Source organism: Ranitomeya variabilis, chromosome 5 (genome assembly GCF_051348905.1).
Source record: "Ranitomeya variabilis isolate aRanVar5 chromosome 5, aRanVar5.hap1, whole genome shotgun sequence".
NCBI lineage: Eukaryota > Metazoa > Chordata > Amphibia > Anura > Dendrobatidae > Ranitomeya > Ranitomeya variabilis.
Window position 1 is genome coordinate 19,243,384 of NC_135236.1, and position 12,170 is coordinate 19,255,553.

At 40.3% G+C, this 12,170-nt stretch overlaps 1 protein-coding gene across 1 annotated transcript; it reads right to left on the reverse strand.

Annotated features, from left to right (window-relative positions):
- Positions 1-8,720: 8,720 nt before the first annotated feature.
- On the reverse strand, positions 8,721-10,880 carry LOC143774672 (olfactory receptor 6B9-like). Its single transcript, XM_077262424.1, has 2 exons — positions 10,804-10,880; positions 8,721-9,531 (listed from the first exon to the last, which is right to left on the reverse strand). Exons 1-2 carry the CDS (start codon positions 10,878-10,880, stop codon positions 8,721-8,723), a joined length of 888 nt encoding a protein of 295 aa, XP_077118539.1.
- Positions 10,881-12,170: the final 1,290 nt, after the last annotated feature.

Below are 12,170 nucleotides of genomic sequence, written 5' to 3' on the forward strand. Positions count from 1 at the left end.
TTTTCTCTCCTCTTAACCCCTGAATGGCTCAGATCTCAGCTGTTAAGAAATGGATATCCAGAGTTTAGCTACATACCTGAATACTCTTGCTTCTAAGGTTCAAAATATCCAAGACTATGTTATACATGCTCCTATGTCTGAACCCAAGATTCCTATACCTGAGTTCTTTTCTGGAGATAGATCTCGTTTTTTGAATTTTAAGCACAATTGTAAATTGTATCTTTCTCTGAGATCTCACTCTGCTGGAGACCCCGCTCAGCAGGTTAAAATTGTTATTTCCTTGTTGCGGGGTGACCCCCAGAATTGGGCATTTGCATTGGCACCAGGGGATCCTGCGCTGCTCAACGTGGATGCGTTTTTTCTGGCACTGGGGTTGCTCTATGAGGAACCTAATTTGGAGATTCAGGCTGAAAAGGCCTTGATAGCCCTCTCTCAAGGGCATGATGAAGCTGAAATATATTGTCAAAAATTTCGAAAATGGTCTGTGCTTACTCAGTGGAATGAGTGCGCCCTGGTGGCGAATTTCAGAGAAGGTCTCTCTGACGCCGTTAAAGATGTCATGGTGGGGTTTCCTACGCCCACAGGTCTGAATGAATCCATGACTATGGCTATTCAGATTGATCGGCGTTTACGGGAGCGCAAACCTGTGCACCATTTGGCGGTGTCTTCTGAGCAGGCACCGGAGATTATGCAATGTGATAGAATTCTGTCCAGAAGTGAACGGCAGAATTATAGGCGTAAAAATGGGTTGTGCTTCTACTGTGGTGATTCTGCTCATGTTATATCAGCATGCTCTAAACGCACAAAAAAGGTTGATAAGTCTTTTGCAATTGGCACTTTACAGTCTAAGTTTATTTTGTCTGTAACTTTGATCTGTTCTTTATCATCTATTACTGTGGATGCCTATGTGGATTCTGGCGCTTCCTTGAGTCTTATGGATTGGTCCTTTGCCAGACGCTGTGGGTTTAGCCTAGAGCCTTTGGAAGTTCCTATTCCTCTGAAGGGTATCGACTTCACACCATTGGCTAGGAATAAACCACAATACTGGACACAAGTGACTATGTGTATGACTCCTGACCATCGGGAGGTGATTCGCTTCCTTGTGTTGCATAACTTGCATGATGTCTTCGTGCTTGGATTGCCATGGTTGCAAACTCATAATCCAGTCCTTGACTGGAAAACAATGTCTGTGTTAAGTTGGGGATGTCAGGGGGCTCATGGGGAAGTACCTTTGGTTTCCATTGCTTCATCTACTCCCTCTGAAATTCCGGCATTTTTGTCTGACTATTGTGATGTTTTTGAGGAGCCTAAACTTAGTTCTCTCCCCCCTCACAGGGATTGTGATTGTGCTATAGACTGTGCTATAGGCAGCAAGTTTCCCAAGGGTCGTTTGTTCAATCTGTCTGTGCCTGAGCATGCTGCTATGCGAGAGTATATTAAGGAGTCCTTGGAAAAGGGACATATCCGTCCATCCTCATCCCCTTTAGGAGCAGGTTTTTTTTTTGTGGGTAAAAAAGATGGCTCCCTGAGGCCCTGTATTGATTATCGCCTGTTGAATAAGATTACAGTCAAATACCAGTATTCTTAGCCACTATTGACTGATTTATTTGCTCGTATTAAAGGGGCAAAGTGGTTCTCTAAGATTGATCTTCAGGGTGCGTATAATTTGGTGCGGATTAAGCAGGGAGATGAGTGGAAAACTGCATTTAATACGCCCGAGGGCCATTTTGAGTATTTGGTAATGCCTTTTGGTCTTTCTAATGCTCCTTCAGTCTTTCAGTCCTTTATGCACGATATTTTCCGTAAATACCTGGATAAATTTATGATTGTGTATTTGGATGATATTTTGATTTTTTCGGATGACTGGGAGTCGCATGTTCAACAGGTTAGGAAGGTTTTTCAGGTTTTGCGGGCCAATTCTTTGTTTGTAAAGGGTTCAAAGTGTATTTTTGGAGTTCAGAAGATCTCCTTTTTGGGGTATATTTTTTCCCCTTCTTCTGTTGAGATGGATCCTGTCAAGGTTCGGGCTATTTGTGATTGGACGCAGCCTACTTCCCTGAAGAGTCTTCAGAAGTTCTTGGGCTTTGCTAATTTCTATCGTCGATTTATAACTGGGTTTTCAAGTGTTGCTAAACCTCTGACTGATTTGACTAAGAAGAGTGCTGATGTTGCCAATTGGTCCTCTGCGGCTGTGGAGGCCTTTCGGGAGCTTAAGCACCGCTTTTCTTCCGCCCCTGTGTTGCGCCAGCCTGATGTTTCGCTCCCTTTTCAGGTCGAGGTTGATGCTTCCGAGATTGGAGCTGGGGCGGTTTTGTCGCAGAGAAGTCCCGATTGTTCAGTGATGAGACCATGTGCATTCTTCTCTCGAAAGTTTTCGCCCGCCGAGCGAAATTATGATGTCGGTAATCGGGAGCTCTTGGCTATGAAGTGGGCATTTGAGGAGTGGCGTCATTGGCTTGAGGGTGCTAGACATCAGGTGGTGGTCTTGACTGATCACAAGAATCTGATTTACCTTGAGTCTGCCAGGCGTCTGAATCCTAGACAGGCGCACTGGTCGTTGTTTTTCTCCCGGTTTAATTTTGTGGTTTCGTACTTGCCGGGTTCAAAAAATGTGAAGGCAGATGCCCTTTCTAGGAGTTTTGAGCCTGACTCCTCTGGTGATTCTGAGCCTATGGGTATCCTTAAGGATGGGGTGATTTTGTCTGCTGTCTCCCCAGACTTGCGACGTGATTTGCAGGAGTTTCAGACTGATAGGCCTGATCGTTGTCCTCTTGGGAGACTGTTTGTTCCAGATGAGTGGACCAGTAGAGTCATCTCGGAGGTTCATTCTTCTGTGTTGGCAGGTCACCCTGGAATTTTTGGTACCAGAGATTTGGTGGCCAGGTCCTTCTGGTGGCCTTCCCTGTCTCGGGATGTGCGTACCTTTGTACAGTCTTGTGATGTTTGTGCTCGGGCCAAGCCTTGCTGTTCTCGGGCTAGTGGATTGTTGTTGTCCTTGCCTATTCCGAAGAGGCCGTGGACGCACATCTCTATGGACTTTATCTCGGACCTCCCGGTTTCTCAGAAAATGTCCGTCATTTGGGTGGTGTGTGACCATTTTTCTAAGATGGTTCATTTGGTACCCTTGCCCAAATTGCCTTCTTCTTCTGAGTTGGTTCCTTTATTTTTTCAGAATGTGGTTCGTTTACATGGTATCCCGGAAAACATCGTTTCTGACAGGGGGTCTCAATTTGTGTCTAGGTTCTGGCGAGCGTTCTGTGCCAGGATGGGCATTGATTTGTCTTTTTCGTCTGCATTCCATCCTCAGACTAATGGCCAGACGGAGCAAACTAATCAGACCTTGGAGACCTATTTGAGGTGTTTTGTGTCTGCTGATCAGGATGATTGGGTCGCCTTTTTGCCGTTGGCAGAGTTTGCCCTCAATAATCGGGCCAGTTCTGCCACTCTGGTTTCTCCTTTCTTTTGCAATTCAGGGTTTCACCCTCGTTTTTCATCTGGCCAGGTGGAATCTTCGGATTGCCCTGGAGTGGACACGGTGGTGGATAGACTGCACCGGATTTGGAGTCATGTGGTGGAAAATTTGAAGTTGTCTCAGGAGAAGACTCAGCAGTTTGCTAATCGTCATCGTCGTGTGGGTCATCATCTCCGTGTTGGGGACTTGGTGTGGTTATCTTCTCGTTTTGTCCCTATGAAGGTCTCTTCTCCTAAGTTTAAACCTCGGTTCATAGGTCCTTATAAGATTTTGGAGATTCTTAATCCTGTATCTTTTCGTTTGGACCTACCAGCATCTTTCACCATTCATAATGTCTTCCATCGGTCGTTGTTGCGGAGGTACGAGGTACCGGTTGTTCCTTCTGTTGAGCCTCCTGCTCCTGTGTTGGTGGAGGGTGAATTGGAGTATGTTGTGGAGAAAATTTTGGACTCTCGCGTTTCCAGACGGAGACTTCAATATTTGGTTAAATGGAAGGGATACGGTCAGGAGGATAATTCTTGGGTGACTGCCTCCGATGTTCATGCCTCTGATTTAGTTCGCGCCTTTCATAGGGCGCATCCAGATCGCCCTGGTGGTTCTCATGAGGGTTCGGTGCCCCCTCCTTAAGGGGGGGGTACTGTTGTGAATTCTGTTTTTGGGCTCCCTCTGGTGGTTACTGGTGGTACTGTCTGACTTTTGTCTTGTGTTTCCTGTGCACCTGTTCCCATCAGGAAACTGGGAGTTTCCTATTTAGTCTGGCTTCTCAGTCATTCTAGTGCCGGCAATCAATGTTACCAGAGCACCTCTGTTGCTTGCTACCTGCTCCAAGCCTGCAATTCAGCTAAGTTGGATCTTTGGCATTTTTTGTGTTTGTTTGTCCAGCATGCATTTATATTTCTCTTGCTGCTGGAAGCTCTAGTGATCTGAAATTACTACTCCGGTGTCATGAGTTGATAACGGAGTTAAAGTAATTTCAGGATGGCTGTTTAGGGTTTTGAGGTGACCGCGAAGTCCTCTTTTGTATTTTCTGCTATCTAGTCAGAGGGCCTCTCTTTGCTGAATCTATATTCATACTGCGTACGTGTTTTCCTCTTACCTAACCGTTATTATATGTGGGGGGCTACTATCACTTTTGGGGTTTCCCTGGAGGCAAGCCAGGTCTGTGTATTCCTCTACTAGGAGTAGCTAGATCTCCAGCTGGTGCGAGGTGTCTAGGGATAATCGTAGGCACACCCCCTGGCTACTATTAGTTGCGTGTTAGGTTCAGCGTCGCGGTCATCTGAGATTCCATCTTCCTAGAGCTAGTCCGTTTTTGCCTGAGTCCCTACCATTGGGAACCATGACAGCACAGATGAAGGACCTCTGCACTCTTCTGCACAGTTTCGAAATGGCTTCTAAGATGGTTAGCGCATTGTCATCAGCATCACTATTCCACACTGTCGCTGCACAGGTGGGTGCCATGGGAGGGCAGATTACAGTAATCAAGGGGGCTTATATTACCAGACAAACTGTTAGTAAAGGTGCAGGAGCCGAGGAACAAATGGAGGAGGATGAGAAGGAAGAGATGATTGGTGCGTAATAGTCAGGAGATGAAGAGGATATTGATCCTATCTCCGCTGTCCCTGATAGGTGGGAGGGCACAGAGGAAGCAAGCTTAAGTGTTACTCGGCAACCAGCACACCATGAACGCGCCTGACTCATGAATGCCTTCTTGTAGTACTATCTTCAACATGACACCCATACTCCTAGAGTTAGAAATAGTGCTGTCTACTGGGTTGCCACTCTGCTAGATCCACGTTGCAAGAGTAAAATTTTCCAGATGCTTCCCCCCTGTAAATGGTTGTGCACATGCTAGAGTATCGAAACACACTTGTAGGTAATCTTAACAGTGGTTTCCTCCAATACAGCAGTGAGGCACACAGAGTGCATCACAGTTCTATACTTTCAACCCCAGAAACATCAAGGCATCACAGCAAAAACATTAGCAGCAGCAGCAGTGTAAGTGGCATAGGCAATTTAATTTCACACATATTTTTACACCAGCCCATCAACGAGCACAACAGAGTACAAGTCTGACATGTTGTGAATGACTGGAGAAGATGATGCAGAAGTATCTTGAGCTCAATATCAATGCCATCAGGGGGAATTTGAACCATTTTACATTTTGTTCTTTAAAAACAAAAGAGTGGCCTTAACTCACCTGTCATGCCTTGAAGGTTTTGTCATGCCGGGCAGTCAGCGTTCTCTCACAACGTGTCTTCAGCAATCCTAGTGGTGTCCTGACAGACAAGCACTTTTGGCTGTCTCTTGAAAGTGTAAGCTTCCTAACTTTTATCAAAAATTACAAGGCATAGATCTCCAAAGACTTTTGCACCCCAGTCGCAGATTAGGTAGACTACGCTATGAACTAATTTTTAGTTTCATGCTTTGATCTCATGTTATTACAGTCTGTGACATCTTTATTGTGGCTTATTTGCCTTTGCTTTGCCATTGTTGCTATTATCAAATTTCCACTGCGGGTCAATTGATGCCACTTTTCCTGCTATCTGCCCCTAAATTAAGATGTTTTGGCAGCTTTTTTTCCCTTCTGAAGGTGTTGTCTATGCCTTTTGTTTTGCTTCCCATTGAATTAAATCGGGTTCAGATACATTTGATGAACTGTTCGACGAACTGTTCCGCGAACATCGGGTTGCTCTTTATATCCAAACAGAACCAAGCTTTGATTGTTTCACTCAATTCTAATCAGCATTCTCAGGAGAAATTGCACAATAAATTTTGGGGTACACTTTTCCTTTTACCCATGACATAATAAAAAAATGTAAGCTAAACCAAAATTTTTGTAGGAAAAATGGGATTTTCTATTTTCACGGCTCAACATTATAAATTTCTCTGAAGCACCTGCGGGTAGAAGGTGTTCATAACACATCTAAATAAATCCCTTGAGGAATTTAGTTTCCAAAGAGGGATAATTTGTTGGTGGTTTCCATTGTTCAGGCACATCACGGGCTCACCAAATGCGACACAAAGTCTGTTCTCAATCCCAGCCAATTTTGTGTTCAAAAAATCAAACGATGCTCCTTCCCTTATGAGAACTGCCATGCACCTAAACATTAGTTTTCCCACACATATGGAGTATTGTGCACTCAAAAAAATTTGTACCACACATTTTTGGTCCATTTTCTCCTGTTACTCTTGTGAAAATTAAACAATTTGGACTTAATTAAAATGTTCATTTTTTTCCCCCTTATTGCTTTAATTCCTGTGAAGCACCTGAAGGGTTAATACATTTCCTTATTGTGGTTGTGGGGACTTTTCGGAGTACAGTTTTTAGAATGGTTTCACTTTTGGGTATTTTATGTCAAATAGGCCCCAAAATTAACTTTAATTGTGATGTGGTCCCTAAATAAATGGTTTTGTAAATTTTGTTTGCTGATCAAATTTAACCCTGCTAATTTCCTAATAATTTTGTTTTTTCAAAAATGATGCAGATATAAAGTAGAGATATGGGAAACTATTTTTTTACTATATTTTTTATTTAACTCTCTGGTTTAAGCGCATGTGAATTAACAGCTTGAAAAATGCAAAAATTTCAAAATGTTCGGCAAAATTCCAATATTTTCACAAATAAATGCAAATTGTTTCTAACAAATTTTACCACTCTAATGAAGTAAAATATTCTCAGAATCACTGGGATGCATTGAAATAAGGGTTCCATAATTATTACCACATAAAATGACACTGGTCATAATTGTGAAATTTGGCCTAGTCATGAAGGTGAAAAAGGCTTGGTGGGTGCAGGGGTTAAATAACTTAAAAGGAAGACAAATTGAATAGTTTCTAGATGCCCCTTAGAAAAAAGGACCATACTTGTCATATGTCACTTCCATTACATTAAAAAGTGGGCGACCAAAGAAATTATTAACATGGGCTCATCTAAAGCCTTGAATTTTTGTAAGGTATCATAAACAACCAAGTGATGTCTGTAGCGATATAAGAAAGTTTGTGGATACAGCTCACCCCATCCAATATATGTATGTAGCTCAATCTGGTTACTGGGCAAGACACTTCACTGTGAATGGATTAGGCTTGTGTGGTTTCAATCTAGCAATTGGAATTAAAAGCAGAAAATTATTTATTGTGACTTTATTAAAATAGTAGCAGGGTCATAGAAAAATTGATGCGTTTGAGTCTGGTTAACGTTTAATCATAGATAAAGTTAAAAAATGACAAAAAAACCCACAACAACATATAAACACTAAATTAGTTGACATTACATCACCTGAAAAGTAAAGTATTCATCCTACAATGAGATGTTGTGGATATGTATTTGTCTTATAGACAGCCATGTAACAACTTTTTTTTTTTTTTGCATGGTTGTCTATCAGAGACATGGATGTTCACAACATCCCATTCTAAGTTTAATACTTTGCTTTTCGGGAGATGTCAACATGTAATATCATCTATTTATTGGCCTTTATGTGTTTTTATAACAAGTTGATTTGTCATTTTGTAACTATGTGCAATTGCAAATGTCAGCCACACTCGAAATGCGTTGGTAATTTTTCTATGCCCATGCAACTATTTTAATGATGTGACAATAATTTGTTGTATTGAAAATCTCATCACTTTTAACCAGGTGAGTTTTCACACAGAGGCATCTGGGACTACTGAAAGAAAAATGGCTGTAGCATCATCAATACATTGTATGGGTGAAAATAGCTTAGACTACAAGACTACAAATTCAAGAAACGAGAGAGATTTTTTTCTTCTCAATGGGCTTAGAAATCTTTTTAGCTTTTCGAAAATGTCTTCAATGTAAAGATATGATGAATTTATATGTTTGGCTGTATTGTCATAGTACCTAAACATATACGAGTACTGCTTTCACTACTAACTAGCTGCTTACATAGTCTGCAGATAGTCACAATTAGTAATCTGGCACAGATAAATTTGGAATATTTTGTTAAAGAATAGAAAACCAAAATAATAGGCAAATGTGTGCTTGGACTTCCAACATTTTGCAGAGAATAGGAAAAGTTGTCAAAGTTCATTGTAGTTAATATGTATATACATTAATTTTGAATATGTAACAAAAAATATATAAAATCACCTGATTTAGTATTTTATTCAATTTATTATGATAGAAATTAGTTACATAATACTCATAAATTAACCTTTACAATTTAAATCGAAAGCCTACAAGATAAAGCAAAGAGCAGCAATCAGTCGAAGTGTCTTCAGGTCTAACCTAAGGGATATCTACAATGTTGTTGATAATTTTCTTGACTAGGCATCTATGAACTGCGTCTTGCACAGCTTTAATAATATCTTTATTTCTCAGACTGTAGATAACAGGATTAATTAAGGGTGTAAGAACAGTATATAGTAAGGTTAGGATTTTACTAGCGCTCAATGATGAGCCTTTTGTTGGGACAACATAAACACTGAATATTGTCCAGTAGAATATGGAGACCACAGTGAGGTGGGAGCTACAGGTGGAGAAGGCTTTCTGTCTACCGGTACTGGATGGGATCCTTAAGATTGTGAAAACTATGTTGGTGTAAGAAGCTACAATAATTGAACTAGGAATGATTACCACTGGAATACTAAGAATATAAATCTCTAAGTGAACATTGAAAGTGTCAGAACAGGAAAGTTCTAGTAAGGGGACAATGTCGCAGAACACATGGTGAATAATGTTCGGACCACAAAAGTTTAGTTTTGCTGTTGTAACAATGTAAAACAGGACAATAGAAAATCCAAAAACCCAAGAGATGATGGTTAATATCGCACAGTATGCACTGGTCATGATAACTGTATAACGGAGAGGATTACAGACGGCCACATATCTGTCATAAGACATTACAGCGAGGAGAAGACATTCAAATGTTTCCAAGCCAGATAAAAAATAAAACTGAGTGATGCAATTAATAAAAGTAATGCTCCCCCCATTATTCAGAAGAAAAGGCAACATCTTAGGGACAATATCTGTGATAACTAAGATGTCACTGACAGACAGTTGAGAGATGAAGAAGTACATTGGAGTGTGGAGGTTCTTGCTGGTGGACACCAGGGCGATGATCAGGAGATTCCCACATATTGTACAGTAAATAACAAGAAAAAACAAAACAGTGAAGTTCTTAAACTTTTACTGACTTCAAATCCTAAAAGGAAAAACTCTGTGACTGCAGTTAGATTGTTCTCAAACATGAAGAACAAATAGTGGTTATGCTAGAAGAATGAATAGAAACAATAGAATTATGCTACATTCAAATGATATTCCTTAATTCTGAAACAATATAAATTTATGATTGTTGGTCCTGGCCTTAAATCCAAGGCAGCATACATTTAAAGTGCAGATTGAAGCATGTTGATTGATGTCACTAGAAGGCGGGAATCCGCAACTCTCACAATGGTGACAATTGTCACTTTCAAATGACTGCAAATTTCCAGCTAGATGGGGAAAGTAGAAATTGAAAAGCATTTTTCACCTTGTAAAGAAAATTCTAAAAATATACCGTATATACTCGAGTAGAAGTCAACCCTAGAATAAGCTGAGGCACCTAATTTTGCGATGAAAAACTGGGAAAACATATTGACTCGAGTACAGCTCTGGCAATAATTAAGAGTCTACCACATCAAAACCCTGTCATGGCAGCCCAATCTCCAGACCTGAACCCCATTGAAAACCTCTGGAATGTAATCAAGAGGATGATGGATAGTCACAAGCCATCAAACAAAGAAGAACTGCTTACATTTTTGCGCCAAAAGCAGTGTGAAAGACTGGTGGAAAGCATGCCAAGATGCATGGAAGCTGTGATTAAAAATCATGGTTATTCCACAAAATATTGATTTTTGAACTCTACTTGAGTTAAAACATTAGTATTGTTGTTTCGAAATGATTATGAACTTGTTTTCTTTGCATTATATGAGGTCTAATAGCACTGTTTGTTTTCTCATTTTGACCAATTTTCTTTGTCAGAAAAAAATACAAAAATTATTGCTTGGAAATGTAGAGACATGTTGTCAGTACTTTATAGAATAAAAGAACAATTTACATTTTACTAAAAAATATGCCTATAAAGAGAAAAATCAGACAAACTGAGTATTTTGCAGTGGTCTCTTAATTTTTGCCAGAGCTGTATAAGCCGGGTATGTATTGTCCCCTCATCGCTATCCCGGAATGAATGGTTCCCTGTCCCATCCTTGTATGCATGGCTCTCCTGTCCCTGTCCTTGTATGTGTGGCTCCCCCTTCCATGTTCTTGTAAGCATAGCTCCTTATCCCCTATCCTTCTATGCATGGCTCTTATAAAAAAAAGTCCTACTTACCCTCCCAGCGTGCCCTTGCTGCATCTAGTTCCGGCACCAGCAGCTCTTCCGGCCAAGTGATCACATGGCCCGCTCATTAAGGTAATGAATGTTCACTCCATGCCTATGGGAGTGGAGTTCAGTGAATTTTCATTACCTTAATGAGCGGGGACACGTGATCGCTTGACAGGACAAGCTGCTGACGCTGGAACTAGCAAGATGAAACGAGGGCGCGCAGGGAAGGTATGTAGAATTTGTGCTGGAAGCCGACAGCTGCAGCTGTAACTGTGTATGCTATAAGAGTAATCAATATTCACTGCCAGCACAGTGAATATTCATTTCTCTTTAGCAGTGGGCACAGTTAGAGCTGCAGCCGCAGGCTCCTGCCTCCTGTGACCCACTGCTCCATTGCTCCCCTCCCCCGCCGTCTTTCTGGGACAGTGACTCATGTATAAGTCGAGGGGGGCGTTTTCAGCACAAAGTGCTGAAAAACTTGGCATATACACGAGTATATTCGGTAAGTAAAAATAAATAGTTCACAAAATGCACAGAAAATAAACCATTCAATACTCATTAAATAAAATCACCAGATCATTAGACTAGACCTAAATAAATGTAAATTGAACATGTAATATATAAAATTAAAGAGAACTTCCCATTATTCCCTGAATAATGAGCCAGACTTCTAAAATACATTGTCCTTTACTTTTTTATAAGTATAGTTTTTAAGTATAATTAATCTATAAATAACCCAGCATTTCTTACAAAAAAAAAAAATAATAATAATAATAATAATAATAATATTTAAAAGAAACAAAATAAATGTATTAAATAGGTATAACTGTAATATAAATAAGAAATGAAGAGTTAAACTACATCTGGATATGAAGTTCCAAACTCTCCAGTCCTGATTTGAATTCGTTTTATATTATAAATAATTATAGCATTCAAAGCACTTGTCAATCTGCAGGAGATAAAGTCCTTCTTTTATCAAAACGGCATCAAACAGGTGAATACATAATTCATAACTGAAATGATGGTCTCTTTATCTAGATAATGCTGCTCTCAGACGAAAACTTGAAACCTGGAGAAATATTTCTTTTAGATACTTTTTAAGAAATAAGTTTTTGTTCCGTCATTTATAAAATAAATATTAGTAATCACGTTGGTCCTTTTCAAAGTTAAATTCCTAAACAAAATTATTTGTAACGTTTGTCTTATTTTTACAGACACCTTTAGACAAAATGGAACCAGACTTTATCATCTATTGGTTAACAAAGGTTTTCTTAGGATAAATCTGTTAGAGGCTGCAAAACTCTTGAGACTTGAGTAGGGAAGTAGGTTCACCGTATAGCACGACAATGACCCTAAACATGCAGAAAGAGCCA

Excerpts from the sequence above, each read along its gene's own strand:
- LOC143774672 (XM_077262424.1), bottom strand. The coding sequence starts at position 10,880 with ATGAGCGGGCCATGTGATCACTTGGCCGGAAGAGCTGCTGGTGCCGGA. Across the intron at positions 9,532-10,803 it reads AGCAAGGGCACGCTGGGAGG|CAAGAACCTCCACACTCCAA; the intron begins GTAAGTAGGACT and ends GGTGTCCACCAG.